This window comes from Bos indicus x Bos taurus, chromosome 21 (genome assembly GCF_003369695.1).
Source record: "Bos indicus x Bos taurus breed Angus x Brahman F1 hybrid chromosome 21, Bos_hybrid_MaternalHap_v2.0, whole genome shotgun sequence".
Classification (NCBI taxonomy): Eukaryota; Metazoa; Chordata; class Mammalia; order Artiodactyla; family Bovidae; genus Bos; species Bos indicus x Bos taurus.
In genome coordinates this window covers 27,871,086-27,890,296 of record NC_040096.1, presented here as the reverse complement: position 1 = coordinate 27,890,296, position 19,211 = coordinate 27,871,086, and the positions used below count along the sequence as shown (strand labels likewise).

Here is a 19,211-nt window from a genome sequence, read left to right as displayed (position 1 = left end):
ATATTCTATGTGAGGTAAGTCAGAGACAAATATGTGATACGTACGGGTGGAATCTATACATTCATACCAGTGAACTAATGTACCAGACAGACTCACAGCCTGAGAAAACCAAATTCCAATTATCAAAAGAAAGTTAGAAGAGAGGGATAAATTAATAGTTTGGGATGGAAATATATGCACTAATATATATCAAGTTGATAATATATTAAGTTTTCTGAATAGAACAGGAAACTGTACTGGAAAAAATGTAATAACCTATATGAGTAAAAAAGCAGAAAAAGAATAGATAAACATCTAGGTATAACTGCGGAGAAGGCAATGGCACCCCACTCCAGTACTCTTGCCTGGAAAATCCCATGGATGGAGGAGCCTGGTAGGCTGCAGTCCATGGGGTCGCTAGAGTCGGACACGTCTGAACAACTTAACTTTCACTTTTCACTTTCATGCATTGGAGAAGGAAATGGCAACCCACTCCAGTGTTCTTGCCTGGAGAATCCCAGGGACGGGAAGCCTGGTGGGCTGCTGTTTATGGGGTCGCACAGAGTCGGACATGACTAAAGCGAGGCGGCGGCAGCAGCAGCAGCAGCAGGTATAACTGAATCAAGTTCATATACACCTAAACAAACAAAACAACAGAAATCAACTGTGCTCCAATATAAAATAACAGTTAAATTACAAATTAAATTATCTGAGCTCAGTGTAGGGGACACCAGGCGGTGGTGACCCCTATGATTAGATAAGGGATATGCTATGATATTAATTTGACACCAAAGATTTTCACTCAGCAAAACACAGAGCAGCAATCCACTCAAAGGTGCCTGACCTCATGTGAATGCGACAAGGTGAAGAGAAGAAAAAGGACCACAGGTTAATCAGATCAACACCCTCAATTCAGACGTTGGGAATCTCCAAGGGTACAAAACACACTGCAGGTAAAGAACATATATGGTGTTTCCAGGTACAGGATCCTGACCCATGTGGATGGGGTGAGACCCACACAATCCCCAGACCCTATACCTGGGGTTGCACGACCTTTGGTTAGGACCCATGTCACTGCTGGTTGGGCCCCTAAAGTGAAACGAGTGAGTTTCTGTAAACTTCTGTGGTGGTAGAAAGAAGTGTATAGTCAGTCTTCTCTCCTCACAACTTTCCCAGAGAAGTCCTCCTCTTCTCCCTTTCGTTCTGTGTGACAGTAACTGTTTTTAGAGCCGTCGTGATAATGTTGAACACACTACCTTGGTTCTTGCAGGCTTGGTCCTTTCTTGTTCCACTGAAGTGTTGACAAAACACACACCAGGCGCAGGGCTGGGAGACGAGGGGCAGGTCTGGTCTCTGCTGAGGAGGGACGGTCGACTGGAAGGAGATCACAGCAGCAACTTCACTTGCTGCCCATTGGCTTTTCACCTGATCCGTGTGCCCTGCAATCAATTCACCAGGTGAACCTGCCTCCCTTCCCGCCATGCTCGTGCTGGTGAATTGGAATAATTACCAGGTAGCCACGGGAGGAGTCTCCAGGAGCCCCAGGGAAGGTGAACCTCACGGTGGTAAAGAATAAAACAGGCACAGGCCTGTATAAAGTGAATACCATAAAGCATTAATTCCTAAACACAAGTGAAACTCTCATGTAGTCTCCCCTTTTTCTTAGCTTTGTACGTATGGTCTCCCCACACACATGATCCTGACCCATGGAGATGGGGTGAGACTCACACAATCCCAAACCACCCACCTGGGGTCTGTCCCTGCAGTCAGGACACCATGGCTGTGGTCAGTGGGCCCCCAATGTAAACAAGCCTGGTCTGTGGGGCCTCTGGGACCCTAGAAAGAAGTGTAGGGACCATCTCCTCTCCCCACAATTGTCCCTGAGAAGTCAGGCCCCTCCTATTTTCACTTTGGTTCTGCGTGATTTTTTACTGGTTTGAAAGCTCATGCTAGAGGTGAACACACTACCTTGGTTCTGGCAGGCTCTGTCTTTCTTGTCCTGCTGAAGTGCTGAGAAAACAGGAGAGCTGGGCTGAAAGATGAGGGGAAGCTCTGTTCTCTTTGGAGGCGAGAGTCGACTGGAAGGAGGTCACAGCAGCACCCTCACCTGCTGCCCATTGACTTTTTGCCTGATCCCTGTGCCCTGGAATCAATTCGCCAGGTGAACCTGCCTCCCTATTAAACCTAAATGTGCTGGAACATTGGAATAAATTACTAGTCAGCCCACCTGAGGAGTCTCAAGGAGCCCCAGGGAAGGTGAATCTTGCAGGGAGAAAGACTACAAACCCTACCACAACACTGACCCCTGGGAGGGCCATGGAACCCCACTCAGAGAAGAGCACGGTTACCCAGAGAAGCCCATCTCAGCTCCAGACCCCTGAGCATTGACGTTCAGATGCAGGCATAGAGTTTTCCAGGACAGAGGCCAGGCCAGGTCTCTACGACCTAGTGCAGAGAGTACAAGGTCAGGCCTAAATGTCCTCACTGCAGAAAGCACACGCTCTCGTCTAAACATCAGTGTAGACAAGACTTGGAGAGGTCTAAATCTACCATATAGACAGAACTTGGTCAGGTTCAAACTAGTTTAGGGCTGGTCTCCCAGGAGGCACAGGTCACACACATGCAGGGTCTCTCACCGTTGGTAGGGGGCCCACCCTCCTAGGGGAGCAAGAATGTAGATTTCTTGAAGAAGAAATCATCACTGGGCTCCACACTTCACACACATCAGGAAACTGAAAGAATCCATGTCATTAAACATTTCAACAGGCAAAACAACAATGTTACCAATTTCTCTGGCCACATGATGGTCAGGTCCAGGGGAGATCCAGGAACTTCTCAGAGTGCAGCCCAGTGTCCTGTAAAGACAAACAGGAAGTGGCCTGATTCCAGCATCACAGGCTTCCAGCAGGAGGTGACCACACTGGAAATACTCTGGAAAAATACATTATCAGTATAAAAATATATTGTTGAAATTGCAAGCATATTAACTATTATTTGCAAACCTAAAATATTCTTAAAATCTTGATCTTTGTGCACCCTGATCTTTGCGGTTTCTATTGTTTCCTTTGGCTCATATTTTCTAGGTAGAAGCAAGCCATCATTTCAAACTACTTTCATCTAATTCTGTTATTTGTTATATGAATGAAGAATCACACTTAAAAATAAAATTCCTGCCAAAAATTAGTGACTCAAAGAGCACATGAGCTGCAGGAACTTTTTCTTCTAACAGTTTCATTTTTCTCCATAAAGAAAACAGAAAACATAGGCCCCCTGATTTTTTGCTTCTCTGTTCAAACTGAGCTAGAATGAAATTGATATTCGTATCAACAGGTAACATTTTGGAGGTTTGAAATGTCATATGAGGGTAACAGGGCCTGGAGAAAAGGGAATGCTCCTATGCTGCTGGAGGGAAAGCCTATCATAAAAATAAAGCTAAAACTCAAATTGGACTTAATTATGACAGTATGTGAAAAATATAGAGTATGAACCAAGGGTCTACATATAGCAGGCAATATGTGAAAACAAATCTGATATCTCAGATGTGAGAATAAAGGTTTTTTGTCAGATACGCAGCAAGGTATTCACAAATTCTTTTAGAATACTGCATGTATCTTTTCAAATTATAGCTTTGTCTGGATGTATGGCTAGGAGTGGGATTGTTGGATCATATGGTAACTGCAGTCATGAAATGAAAAGATGCTTGCTATGAAGAAAAGCTATGACCAACCTAGACAGCATACTAAACAGCAGAGACATTACCCTGCTGACAAAGGTCTATCTAGTCAAAGCTATGGTTTTTCCAGTAGTCATGTATGGATGTGAGACTATAAAGCTGAGCACTGAAGAATTGATGCTTTTGAACTGTGGTGTTGGAGAAGACTCTTGAGAGTCCCTTGGACTGCAAGGAGATCCAACCAGTCCATCCTAAAGGAAATCAGTCCTGAATATTCATTGGAAGGACTGATGCTGAAGCTGAAGCTCCAAAACTTTGACCACCTGATACAAAGAACTGACTTTAAAAAAGACCCTGATGATGGGAAAGATTGAGGGCAGGAGGAGAAGGGGTCAACAGAGTATGAGATGGTTGGATGGCATCACCGACTCAATGGACATGAGTTTGAGCAAGCTCTGGGAGTTGATGATGGACAGGGAAACCTGGCATGCTACAGTCCATGTGGTCACAAAGAGTCAGACACGACTGAGCAACTAACACACACACATGTGCATCTTTGAGCAGTTTTAGAGACGTGCATTGCTCCCTATAAAGGTCCCATTGTGTTGGGACCAAGGTCCACTTCCCAATAAAAGCTGTTCCTTGAGCAAATTCAGTCACTGACCAGGTGGCTCATGGTGAGACCACCATGTCAGCTGACATTTCCTACATCTCAGGCCTCAGATTGACCATTCCATTTGAGGTGTAACAGTTTGCCCTGCTGACACAGTTTCACCTCTTTCTGTATGACTAGATGAGTTGTTAATGATGTTGTTAGGATTCTGTAAGATTAACAGCCCTCTGATAGCAAGATATATGTCTTAAAGTTACACCAGGACACGGGGATTACACCATGAGCCTAAGGGAGTTTTTCACCAAAATTAGTTTCTTGATGGAATCTTCTATTTTTAAAAATTTCCCATTTTTATTTATTTATTTATTTATTTTGATTAGTTTGTTTTTGTAGAGAACCATCAACTTTTTTTTTTTTAATTGAAGTACAGTTTATTTCGGAGAAGGCAATGGCACCCCACTCCAGTACTCTTGCCTGGAAAATCCCATGGATGGAGGAGTCTGGTAGGCTATAGTCCATGGGGTCGCTAAGAGTCGGACACAACTGAGCGACTTCACTTTCACTTTTCACTTTCATGCACTGGAGAAGGAAATGGCAACCCACTCCAGCGTTCTTGCCTGGAGAATCCCAGGGACGGGGGAGCCTGGTGGGCTGCCGTCTATGGGGTCGCACAGAGTCGGACACGACTGAAGCGACTTCAGCACAGTTTATTTACAACACTATATTAGTTTGGGGTGTACAACAGAGTGAATCACTATTTTTATGGATTATACTCCATTTAAAGTTACTACAAATAGAGTCTATATTTCCTTGTGCTGTAGAATATATCCCTGTAGCTTATTGCCTGTATACCTAGCAGTTTCTGTCTCTGTCCCGACACCGGTCTTGCCCCTCCCACCTCCCTCTCCCCCCTGGCACCTCTAGTTCTCTGTATCTGTGAGTCTGTTTCTGTTTCATGGATAAGCTCACTGGTGTCATGTTTTAGGTTTCACATAGAAGTGATAACACATGGTATTTCTTTTTGTCTTTCTGACTTACATCACTTACTATGATAATGCCTAGGGTTATATTGCTGAAAACCCGTTATTTTAATCTTTTTTATAGCTGAGTAGTATTCAGTATGTATCTCATATATGAAAACCTAGGTATATATTTCATATATGAAAACTAGGTATATATTTCATATATGAAAATATGAGTATATATATTTGGAGTGTGGAATTTTACTATAACTTATAATGATAATAATTCTTACAACTTGGGCTTGGTAAAATGTGTTTCACTGGGACTTCTACAGCAGTAGTTTTTAAACTTCGGGGTGCTTCAGAATCAGTTTGAGGATTTATGAACCCAAATTGTCAGATTGCAGTTTCAGAGCTTCTGATTTAGTAGATTTGCAAATACCAGTCTGGTGATTATAATGAAAATCACTGTGTCTTTTGAGTAATGCTGTTAGAGACTGAAGATAACCCCTCTAATTCAAGTATACTGTCTTACATCTTAATACATACAAAACTTTTACTTTGAAACTAGCAGATTGCTAAGTGATTTCCATTTATAGGGCATTGCAAACTGAAATCAATATGTAGGTATCAAAAATAATGAAAATAAAATGTGTTTTCAGAGACACTGATAGAGGAACTTAAGTTTTAAAAAAACATATTTATCCTCTAATTAGATTCATTGGCTACACTTGACTGACAAATTCTTTGTAAAGCAAAAATTTTGATTTTTAAAAATTCTCATCAAAATTAGTTTCCTAATGGAATCTCCTATTTTAAAAAAATCTCCCGCTTTTATTTTGCTATTTGCTGAGTAATATCTATATATCTTTCATATATGAAAAGACACATATATTTCATATATAGCAATACAGATATGTATGTCTTATATGAAAATATAGGTATATATCTCTTATATGACAATATAGGAACATATCTCATATATGAAAATAGAGGTATGTATTTTTATATCATAAAATTAAAAACCTTCATAAATTAAAATTTTTCAAACAATTAAAGTCTGTCATTGCATGGTTCCCAACAAACTGTGGAAAATCCTTAAAGAGATGGGAATACTAGACCACCTTACCTGCCTCCTGAGAAACCTGGATGCAAGTCAAGAAGCAACAGTTAGAACCAGACATGGAACAATGGACCGGTTCCAACTGGGAAAGGAGTACGTCAACGCTGTATATTATTACCCTGCTTATTTAACTTATATGCAGTGTTGTTGTTGTTCAGTTGCCCAGTCGTGTCTGACTCTTTGCGACCCCATGGACTGCAGCACACCAGGCCTCCCTGTCCCTCACCATCTGCCAGAGTTTGCGCAAGTTCATTGCATTGGTGATGCCATCCAGCCATCTCATCCTCTGATGCCCTCTTCTCCTTTTACCCTCAGTCTTTCCCAGCATCAGGGGCTTTTCCAATGAGTCATTTGTTTGCATCAGATGACCAAAATCCTGGAGCTTCAGCTTCAGCATCAGTTCTTCCAGTGAATATTTAGGGCTGATCGCCCTTAAGATCAGAGAAGGTGATGGCACCCCACTCCAGTACTCTTGCCTGGAAAATCCCATGGGCGGAGGAGCCTGGTAGGCTGCAGTCCGTGGGGTCATGAAGAGTCGGACACAACTGAGCGACTTCACTTTCACTTTTCACTTTCATGCATTGGAGAAGGAAATGGCAACCTACTTTAGTGTTCTTGCCTGGAGAATCCCAGGGATGGGGGAGCCTAGTGAGCTGCTGTCTATGGGGTCGCACAGAGTTGGACACGACTGAAGGGACTTAGCAGCAGCAGCAGCCCTCAGGAAAGTCCTGTGGCAGGTATTAGAGATAAATTTCAAACACAACTGACTTTCATGAAACCAATGTCAAAGGTCAATTTTCCTCATACCCTTTAAGGAAATAAGAAAAGAGAAAAAAAGAACCCAAACAACCACAGGAAAAAATGCTCAGCATCCTGAATTATTACAGGAATGATGCCCATCAAAACGATAACAAGAAATCAAATCTCATTTGACAGAATGGCCATCCTAACAGTCTGCAAACAGTACATGGAGGAGAGAGCCGGGAGATAATGGAATCCCCCTTCAAGTTCCCTGTGAACATACATTGGCAACAACCCCTTGAAGGGATAGCCTGCATAGGGCAGAACAAAACAGTCGAGAGAGATAAAGCTAGGATTCTAATACCCACACCTGGCCTACATTACAAAACACCATCATTCAAAATGACACAACCACCCCAAACTTCGCTGGAGTTGTACTTCCAATTGCCAAGACAGACCCAAATAAAGGTCCACTGGCAGATAAAGTCTTAAAGAAATGTGGTACATATATACAAGGAGCTATTACTCAGATTTCAATTATCGCCACTGAAATTATGAAATGATGCCAATGGTTCCCACAAGGATGGACCTTAGAGGAAAATACACTAAGTAAAGTCAGCAACAGAAGAAGAAAATAGCAGATGATGTCCTTTGAGGACAAAATTGAAAAAAAAAAAAAAGAGATACAGAGGAAGTAATTTACAACCTAAAAAGAGACTCTAAGATCAAACACAAACAATTCCAAGGAAAAAGAAGGAAAGTGCCAGATACATACTAGGAGGTTGCTACTACCTTATACACAGAAATGTATATCTGTTATAGGTAATCCAGAAGGATTATCTCCTTTCACATATACAAAAATCTGTATCTCTAATAGATATTCCACAAGGACCTGATTTTCAGCACAAGGAATTCTACTCAACCTTGTTCAATAGCTTCTATGTCAAAAGAATTGATAAAAAGAACAGATATGCTGTGTGTGTGTGTGTGTGTATATATATATATATATATATGTCTTAACTGAATCAGCTGACTGTACACTGAGAATCACAAAACTGCAAATTGACTACAACATAGCATTGGTATGAGATTAAAGAAAAGAAAGAAAAGTAATGCCTATTATATCCCCTCTGACCTTGCTGACTTGCACTGCTATCCCATCCCTGGACTCTGAGTAGACTAGAGTTCCAGGACTGCACTGGGGTGGGGTCAAGACAGCCCAGTAGGGTGCCCTTCATAGAGACTCCTCTTAAACCTGTACTGTCTGGTTTGCCCTGGCTGGAACAGACTCCCTAGTGCACCCCAACGATGGTGGGTTGATCCTCTGGCCTCCAGGGCCAGGGTAAAGTTACCAAGTATCCAGGGCCCTGGTGCTGGGGTTCCCAACTGAAGCCTCCTTCCTGAGGGTGCAGCCTCCTGGGCACCTCAGCAGGGAGTGGTGCTCCAGGTAGGCATGAGTCTGGAGGGGAGGGGTAAAGCTTCAGGAGGAAGAAGTAGTGAGACTCAAGCGTTTGGGTGTTTTCTCAGGCACCTTCCACTCTAATTCACAGCCAGGAAGTCGCCATTCCCTAAGACTCTGGGTGTAGGGGGAACCAGAGTTAGGCATGAAGAAGTGCTGCCACCTTGTGGACATTTCTTGGAACTACACTTGTCCACCAGTGCTTACAGCTGCCCCCAGGAAACGTCATGCAGTGGGTATTGCAGAAATTAATTCCTAACACCACCGACTTTCAAGAAGCCAATTGTAACAGGTAAATTTCCTCACACCCTTTAGGGAGAAAAAAGGACCCAATCAGCCCAAGGACATGATACTCCGCATCCCTACTTATTACAGGAGGAATGCCAATCAACACAAGAACTCAATTCCCATCTGACAGAATGGCCATCCTGACTATCGGCAAACAATAAATATGAGAGAGACCATGGAGATGATCGAACCCTCCTTCATATTCCATGGGAATGGACAGTGACAACAGCCCCTAGAAATGACAGCCTCCACAGGCCAGAAAGAAAATTTCAATAGAGCTAAGCCCAGAATTTCAATACCCACACCTGGGCCTATATTACAAAAAACAGTCATTCAAAATGACCCATGCACCCCAACGTTCACTGCAGTGCTATTTACAATAACCAAGACACAGATCCAAGAAAATGTCCCTCAACAGGTTAAATCTTAAAGAAATGTGGTACATATATATACACATATACAATGGGCTTTACTCAGACATGAAAAACCGCCACTTAAATTATGAAATTCTGCCAATAGTCCCCACAAGGATGGACTTTGGAGGAGAGATCCAACCAGTCCATCCTAAAGGAAATCAGTCCTGGGTGTTCATCAGAAGGAATGATGCTGAAACTGAAACTCCAATACTTTGGCCACCTCATGCAAAGAGTTGACTCATTGGAAAAGACTCTGATGCTGGGAGGGACTGGGGGCAGGAGGAGAAGGGAACGACAGAGGATGAAATGGCTGGATGGCATCACCGACTCAATGGACATGAGTTTGGGTAAACTCCGGGAGTTGGTGATGGACAGGGAGGCCTGGCGTGCTGCGGTTCATGGGGTCGCAAAGAGTTGGACACGACTGAGCGACTGAACTGAACTGACTGACTGACACTAAGTGAAGTCAGCAACAGAGGAAGAAACTAGGCAAAATTTTGAAAAGAAATAAGGGGAAGTAATTTACAACACAAAAAGAGAGTCTGAGAATTGAAACACAAAGAATTTCAAAGGGGGGAAAAAAAAAGAAAACCTGGGGATGAATTAGGAGCTCAAGAAGAGAATGGCAACTCACTCCAGTATTCCTGTTAGGAGAATTCCATGGGCAGAAAAACCTGGTGGGCTACCATCCATGGGTTTGCAAAGAATCAGACATAACTGAGCAACTAACACTTAATACTAACATATACCCAAAAAGCTGTATCTGTAATATATAGTCCACAAGGATTATCTCCTTTCTTCATTCCTCCACATTTACACAGAAATCTGTGTATCTAACAGATAGTGCACAGACACCCAATGTTCAGCACAGGGAGTTCAATTCAGTTGCTCAGTCATGTCCGACTCTGCGACCCCATGACTGCAGCACCCCAGACCTCCCTGTCCATCACCAACTCCCGGAGCTTGTTCAAACTCATGTCCACTGAGTCAGTGATGCCATCCAACCATCTCATTCTCTGTCTTCCCCTTCTCCTCCTGCCTTCAATCTTTCCCAGCATCAGGGTCTTTTCAAATGAGTCAGTTCTTCGCATCAGGTGGCCAATGTATTGGAGTTTCAGCTTCAGCATCAGTCCTTCCAATGAATATTCAGGACTGATTTCCTTTAGGATGGACTGGTTTGATCTTCTTGCAGCCCAAGGGACACTCAAGAGTCTTCTCCAGCACCACAGTTCAAAAGCATCAACTCTTTGGCATTCAGCCTTTTTTATGGCATTCTTTATGGTTCAGCACAGGGAACTTTATTTGAAATTCTGCAATAACCTCTAGGGCAAAACAACCCCCAAAAAGAACAGTATGTTAATATGTGCTTAGTCACTTCAGTCATGTCTGACTCTTTGCAACCCCATGGACTGTAGCCCACCAGGCTCCTCTGTCCATGGGATTCTCCAAGCAAGAATACTGGACTGAGTTGCCATTGCCTTCTCCAGCGGATCTTCCTGCTGCTGCTGCTGCTAAGTCGCTTCAGTCGTGTCCGACTCTGTGCGACCCCATAGACGGCAGCCCACCAGGCTCCCCTGTCCCTGGGATTCTCCAGGTAAGAACACTGGAGTGGGTTGCCATTTCCTTCTCCAATGCATGAAAGTGAAAAGTGAAAGTGAAGTCGCTCAGTCGTGCCCGACTCTTAGCGATCCCATGGACTGCAGCCTACCAGGCTCCTCCACCCGTGGGATTTTCCAGGCAAGAGTACTGGAATGGGGTGCCATTGCCTTCTCCATGGATCTTCCTAGAGAATGTTAATATATGTCATTTTGAACCAGGTGCCTGTATACTGTAATACTGACGACAAGCACCAAATGGCAGATCAGCCATATTCCTGTATAGCATTGCCATTAAAGAAAATCAAAGCCTAGTTAATTTCCTCCCACCTCCCTGACTTGGGCTGCTATCCCAAGTCTGAGCAGCCTTGGCTGCTATGACTGGCCTGGAGTGGGACTGAACAGCTGGGCAGGTATCCTTAATTGAGCCCCCGCTTTAACCCATACTGTCTGGTTTGCTCTGGCTGTGACCAGACATCCTAGCTCAACCAACGGATGGTTGCCCGACCCCCTGGCCTTGAGCTTTGAAAAGTAACATAGTCCCCAAATCAATCCTCTTTCCTGAGAGTGCAGCCTCCTAGGCACCTCAGCAGGGTTCTGTGGGCAAGGCAGGGATGAGTTGAGATGTGAAGAGTGAAGTTTTAGGGGGAAGAAGAAGTGGGACACAAGCCCTTGGGTGTTTACTCAGGCACATTCCACTCTAATTCACAGCCCAGGAAGCAGGCATTCACTAAGGCCCTGGTTTCTCAAGAAACCAAAGTTGAGCATGAAGCTACAAGTTAACCAGCAGTGCTTACTCATACCTCCAGTTCACAAGGTCTCTGGAGCTGTTAATGAAAGCTGCCCTCAGGAAAGGATCTGGGGCTGGTACAGCAGAAGTAAATTCCAAACATAAACAGTTTTCAAGAAGTCAACTGCAAAAGGTAAATTTTCCTGACATCTTTAAAGAAAAGAAGAAAGGGAAACAAAAAACTCCCACCATGCAACAGGATAAGATGCTCAAGATTCCTAATCATAACAGGAGGATGCAGATCAAAATAACAATGACAAATCAAATCCCACCACTCAGAATGTCAATTCTTACATCACAAAAAGTAATGCTGGAGTGAGTCAGGAGGAGAGAGAACCCCCCTACACAGTACATGGGAATGGACATCAACAATATCTGCTAGAAAGGACAGCCTCCCCATGACAGAGAAAAACCTTTCTAGACAGCTAAGCCTAGGATCTGACATTCCCACATGTGGGCCTGTATCCCAAGAAAAACCATCATTCCAAAACACACATACACCCCAATGTTCACTGCAGCACTACTTATGGTAGCCAAAACACAGACCCAGGAAAATGTCTACTGACACATTAAAGCTTAAAGAAGGTGTGGTACACATATACAATGGATCATTACTCAGCCTTGAAAAACCACCACTGAAATTATGAAATTATTCCATTGGTCACCACAAGGATGGACCTTGGAGGATCATACACTAAATAAAGTCAGGCAGACAGAGTAAGAAAATAGCATATGCTGTGAATTCCAGGCAAAATTAAAAGAAAAAATAGAGGAACACAAAAAGAGACTCTCAGAATTCAAACACAGAGGATTCTAAAAAAGTTCAAAGACCAAGGATGAATTAGGAGGACGGGACTAACATATACACAGAAATCAGTATCTAAAATAGATAATCCAAAAGGATTCCCTCCTTTCTTCTTTCTTTGCCCCTTCCTCCCACAAATGGGTTTCCCAGTGGCTCAAACAGTGAAGAATATGCCTGCAATGCACGGGACCTGGGTTCAATCCCTGGGTCAGGAAGATACCCAGAGAAGGAAATGTCTACCCACTCCAGTATTCTTGCCTGGAGAATTCCATGGACAGGCAGAGAGTCAAACATGACTGAGTGACTAATACTTTCACCTTTTTTTTAACTTTCCTCCCACAAATACAGAAATATCGGAATCTCTGAAAAATACACAGAAATGTATATCACTAACATATACACAACTCCAATACTTTGGCCACCTCATGTGAAGAGCTGACTCATTGGAAAAGACCCTGATGCTGGGAGGGATTGGGGGCAGGAGGAGAAGGGGACGACAGAGAGGAAATCGCTGGATGGCATCACTAACTCGATGGACATGAGTTTGGGTAAACTCCAGGAGTTGGTGATGGACAGGGAGGCCTGGCATGCTGCGATTCATGGGGTTGCAAAGAGTCGGAGACGACTGAGCAACTGAACATACACACAGAAATCTACATCTGTAATAGATAATCTGCAAGGATTATCTTCTTCCTTGCTTCCTTCCTACACATATTAACAAAAATCTGTATGTCTAACATATATACCAAAATCTGTATCTTTAACATATACACAGAAATCTGTATCTCTAATAGATACTTCACAAAGACCTGATGTTCAGCCCAGCAAACTCTACTAGACCTTTGCCAATTACTCTGTGGTAAAAGAATCAAAAAAAAAAGAGAGATGCTATATGTATATGTCATATTAAATCAGGCAGCAATATACTGAGATAAGCAACAAACTGCATATCAACTATACTCCAACATAGCACTGGCATGAGATTAAAGAAAAAGAAAAAAAATTCAATGACTGATATACTCCCCCTGACGTCCCTGACTTAGGGTGCGGTCCCATTCCTGGAGCCTGAGCAGGCTTGGGTTCAATGACTGGCCTGGAGTTGGGTTGAGAGAGCTAGGCAGGGTGTCTTTCATTGAGTCCCCTCTTAAACCTGTACTGTCTAGTTTGCTCTGGCTGGGACCAGAGTCCCAAATGCACCCAAAGGATGGCGAGTACCTCTAGCCTCGAACCTTGGAAAAGTAACCTAGCCTTCAGGTATTGTGGTACTGGTATTCCCAGTTCAAGCCTCCTCCTTGAGAGTGCAGCCTCCTAGATAGCTCAACAGGGAGCAGGGACCCAGGGTAGGAGTCTGGAGGGCAGGGGTGGAGTTTTAGGGGTAATAAGTAGTGAGACACAAGTCCTTGGGTGTTTGTTCACATTTCACTCTAATCCACAGCCCAGGAAACCATCTTTCCCTAGGCTCTGGTTGCAGGTGGAACCAGAGTTGGGCACGGAGAAGTGCTGCCACCTTGTGGACATTTCCTGGAACTACAACTTGCTCACCAGTGCTTACTGGCACCTCCAATTCAAAAGGCCTGTGGGGCTGTAAATGACAGCTGCCCTCAGGAAAGGTCCTGCGGCAGGTACTGCAGAAATAAATTCCAAGCACAGTCAACTTTCAAGAAGCCAATTTCAAAAATGAATTTGCCTCACACCCTCTTAGGAAAGAAAAAAACAACCCAGACGACCACAGGACAAGATACTCAGCATCCCTAATTATTATAGGAGAAATGTGAATCAAAATGACAACAAGAAATCAAATCCAACCTATCAGAATGGCTGTCGTCACAAGTCTGCAAACATTAAATGTGGGAGCCAGATAGTGATGGAACTTACTGATATAGTCAGTGGGAATGGAGATTGCCAAAGCCCTGGAAAGTACAGCCTCCACATGCTAGAAAAAGATCTTCAAAAAAACTAAGCCTAGAATCTGACATACCCCCATCTAGGCCTACATCCAAGAAAACCATCATTAAAAAAAAACACGTGCACCCAGCGTTCACTGCAGCACTAGTTACAAGAGCTAAGACACAGAACCAGCAAAATGTCTTTTGACACATTAAAGGTTGAAGAAGATGTGGTACATATATACAATGGACTCTCATTCAGCCATGAAAAAAGGCTATTGAAATTATGAAACTAAGCCACTAAAAGTCACAAGGATGGACCTTGAAGTATTACAGACTAAGTGAAGTCAGCCAGGCAGAGAAAGAAAATAGCATATGCTCTCCCTTGTAGACAAAAAAAAAAAAAAGATACAAAGGAACAAATTTACAACACAAAAAGTGACTCTGAGAATTCAAACACAAACAGAAGTCTCCAAGAAAAAGTGAAAGAGCAAGGATGAATTATGAATCAGAGCTATCATAGACACAGAAATCTGGATCTGTAATAGATAATTCATAAGGATTATCTTTCTTTCCTTCCTTCCTTCAAATATACACAGAAATTTGTATCTCTAACATGTACAGAGAAATCTCTATCTGTAATAGATAATCCAAGATCATTATCTCCTTCCTCCCTTCCAGATATGCTCTGAAATCTGTACTTCTAACATACTCACAGAAATCTGTATCTGTATTAGGTAATCCACAAGGATTATCTCTTGCTTCCCTTCCTTTCTTTCAGCACAAGTACACAGAAATACTTATCTCTAACATATACATAGAAATTTGTCACTGTAATAAATAATCCACAAGGACTAAGCCTTAAGTAAACAATGTTTAAGACATAGAGGAAAACAATAGGAAAGATGAGACCTCTGCAAGAAAGTCAGAGATACCAAGGGAACATTTCATGCAAAGATGGGCACAATAAAGGACAGGAATGGTATGGACCTAACAGAGGCAGAAGATATTAAGAAGAAGTGGCAAGAATACACAGAAGAACTATACAAAGATGGTCTTTATGACCCAGATAGCCACGATGGTGTGATCACTCACCTAGAGCCAGACATCGTGGAGTGCAAAGTCAAGTGTGCCTTAGGAAGCATCAATACGAACAAAGCTAGTGGAGGTGACGGAATTCCAGATAAGCTATTTCAAATCCTAAAAAATAATGTGAAAGTGCTTCACTCAATATGCCAGCAAATTTGGAAAACTCAGCAGTGGCCACAGGACTGGAAAAGGTCAGTTTTCATTCCAGTGCAAAGAACGGCAATGCCAAAGAGTGTTCAAACTACCACACAGTTGCACTCATTTCACATGCTAGCAAGGTAATGCTCAAAATCCTCAAGCTAGGCTTCAATGATACGTGAACCAAGAACTTCCTGATGTACATGCTGGATTTAGAAAAGGCAGAGGAACCAGAGATCAAATTGTCAACATCCGATGGATCACAGGATAGGCAAGAGAATCCCAGAAAACCATCTAATTCTGCTTTATTGACTATGGTAAAGCCTTTGACTGTGTAGATCACAACAAACTGTGGAAAATTCTTAAAGTGATGGGAATACCAGACCACCTTACCTGCCTCCAACAGTTAGAGCCGGACATGGAACAACAGACTGACTGGTTCCAAATTGGGAAAGGATTATGTCAGCTGTATATAGTCACCCTGTTTCTTTAACTTATATGCACAGTACATCATGTGAAATGCCAGGCTGGATAAAGCACAAGCTGAAATCAAGATTGCTGGGACAAAAACAGAAATATAGACCAATGGAACAAGATAGAGAGCCCAGAGATAAACCCACTCACATGGGGTACCTTATTTTTGACAAAGGAGGCAAGAATACACAATGGGGCAAAGACAGCCTCTTCAATAGTGGTGCTGGGAGAACTGGACAGCTACGTGCAAAAGAATGAAATTAGAACACTTCCTAACATCATACACAAAGATAAACTCAAAATGGATTAAAGACCTAAATATAAGACCAGAAACTATAAAACTCTTAGAGGAAAACACAGGCAGAACACTGAATGACATAAATCAAAGCAAGATCTTCTATGACCCACCTCCTGGAGTAATGGAAATAAAAATAAGAATAAACAAGTGGGACCTAATTAAACTTAAAAGCTTTTGTACAGCAAAGGAAACCATAAACAAAGGAAAAGACAACTCTCAGAATGGGAGAAAATAATAGCAAATGAAACAACTGACAAAGAATTAAATTCCAAAATTATACAAGCAGCTCATACAATTCAATACCAGAAAAACAAACAACCCAATCAAAAAGTGGGGAAAAGACCTAAAAAGACATTTCTCTGAAGAAGACATACAGATGGCTAATAAACACATGAAACAATGCTCAACATCACTCATTATTTGAGAAATGCAAATCAAAACTTCAATAAGATATCACCTTATACAAGTCAGAAAGGCCATCATCAAAAAGTCTACAAACAATAAATGCTGGAGAGGGTGTGCAGGAAAGGGAACACTCTTGCGCTACTGGTGGGAATGTAAATTGATATAGCCACTATGGAAGACAGTATGGAGATTCTTTAAAAAGCTAGGAATATAACCACCATATGACTTAGCAATCCCACTCCTAGAAATATACCCTGAGGAAACCAAAACTGAAAAAGACACATGTACCCCAATGTTCACTGCACTATTTACAATAGTTAGAACATGGAAGTAACCTACATGTCCATTGACAAATGAATGGATAAAGAAGCTATGGTGTATATATATATAATGGAATACTACTCGGCCATAAAAAGGAATGAATTTGAGTCAGTTCTAATGAGGTGGATGAACGTAGAGCCTATTATGTAAAGTCAGTCAGAAAGAGAAATATAAATATCGTATACTGATGCATATATATGGAATCTAGAAAGATGGCACTGATGAATTTATTTTCAGGGCAGCAATGGAGAAACAGACACAGAGAACAGACCTATGGATATGGGGGGAGGGGAGGAGGGAGAGGGTGAGACGTATGGAGAGAGTAACATGGAAACTTACAATACCATACGTAAAATAGATAGCCAATGGGAATTGCTGTATGACTCAGGGAACTCAAACAGGGGCTCTGTGACAATCTAAAGGGGTGGGATAGAGAGGGAGGTTGAGGAGAGAGGGGACAGGGGTGTACCTATGGCTGATTCTTGTTGATATTTGACAGAAAACCACAAAATTCTGTAAAGCAATTATCCTTCAATTAAAAAAAATAAAGGCCAGGAGAAAATCAACAACCTCAGATATGCTGATGACACCACCCTTATGGCAGAAAGTGAAGAGGAACTAAAGAGCCTCTTGATGAAGGGGAAAGAGGAGAATGCAAAAGCTGGCTTAAAACTCAACACTGAAAAAACTAAGATCATGGCATCCGGTCCCGTCACCTCACGGCAAATAGATGAGGAAACAATGGAAACAGTGACAGACTTTATTTCTTTGGGCTCCAAAATCACTTCAGACAGTGACTGCAGCCATAAATTTCTTGCTCCTTGGAAGAAAATAAGTGACGAACCTACATAGCGTATTAAAAAGCAAAGACATTACTTTGTCAACAAAGGTCCATCTAGTCATAGCTATTGTTTTTCCAGTAGTCATGTATGGATGTGAGAGTTGGACCATGAAGAAGGCTGAGTGCCAAAGAACTGATGCCTTCAAACTGTGGTGCTGAAAAAGACTCTTGAAAGTCCCCAGACAGCAAGGAGATAAAACCACTCAATCCTAAAGGAAATCAACCCTGAAATTTCACTGGAAGGACTGGTATTGAAGCTGAAGCTCCAATACTTTTGTTAGGGGAAGCACACTGACTGAAACCACCTACCCTGGCCAGGCACCATAGTAACTATTCGCATGAGTTGTTTTATGACAGGAGGTCCTGGTAAAAAACATGGAACTAATAAGCCACCACCAACAGGGAGAGCTCAGGAAAGATCAAAAAGTGACATCACATGTTCAACCACCTCCCAGAATCCTTCTCACTGGCATCCATCTTGGCTGAACAAGGTGTGCACCACGAGGAAGGACTCTGAGTCAGAATAATTGGCTAAAGACAACCTGGAAACTAATCCCATCACCATAAAAACCGAGACTGTAAGCCACGTGGCAGAGCAGTTCTCCTGGGTTCCCTTATCCTACAGCTCTCCGCCGGGTGCCCCTTCCCAGTAAAATCTCTTGCTTTGTCATGTGTCTCCTCAGAAAATTCATTTCCGAGTGTTAGACAAGAGCCCATTTTCAGGCCCTGGAAGGGGTCCCCCTTCCTGCAACATTTTGGTCACCTGATGGGAAGACCCTGATGCTGGGAAAGATTGAAGGCAGGAGGAGAAGGGGACAGTAGAAGATGAGATAGTTGGATGACATCACTGACTCAACAGACATGAGTGTGAGCAAACTCCGGGAAACACTGAAGGACAGGCAAGCCTGCATGCTGCAGTCCATGGGGTCGCAGAGAGTCAGACACAACTGAGCGACTGAACAACAACTGTTGATAAAACAAGTGACCAGGACCCACTGTGTAACACAAGGAAACGTACTCCACACTCTGCAATAATCTATAAAGGAAAAAACCCCAACAAATCACATATACACCTACGTAGATGCAAAACAATTTGCAGTAGAAAGAAAAGGAAAAATCAAAACACCCACAAGGTTGTAATTCACTGTGCACTCCAGTTCAAAAGATGGGATGAAAACAGAAAAACCTAAAGGAAATTCTGATTCTATTCCCCTCAGGACCTACTGGTGTAACATCCCTGGAGCCTGACTGGTCTGGTTCCCAAGTGGTGGCTCAGATGGTAAAGTATCTGCCTACAATGCAGGAGACCTGGGTT

At 42.7% G+C, this 19,211-nt stretch overlaps 1 protein-coding gene across 8 annotated transcripts in view; it reads right to left on the bottom strand.

The window, feature by feature from the left end:
• Positions 1–574: 574 nt before the first annotated feature.
• Positions 575–19,211, bottom strand: part of LOC113879511 — an 89,761-nt gene continuing 71,124 nt past the window's right edge. For 2 of the 8 annotated variants that reach the window (XR_003507359.1, XR_003507360.1), the window contains 3 exons: positions 2,764–2,834; positions 1,236–1,353; positions 575–616 (listed from right to left, as the gene is read on the bottom strand). Coding sequence is in view for 3 of the 8 variants with exons in the window: in XM_027521059.1 (XP_027376860.1) it covers positions 1,141–1,353; positions 1,490–1,568; positions 1,948–2,011; positions 2,764–2,834 (427 nt within the window). In the remaining 5 variants the exon portion in view is untranslated. Of the gene's footprint in view, positions 617–698; positions 1,354–1,489; positions 1,569–1,947; positions 2,058–2,763; positions 2,835–19,211 lie in introns of those variants that run through there. The other 6 variants (XR_003507358.1, XR_003507354.1, XR_003507355.1 and 3 more) reach the window with 6 other exon arrangements.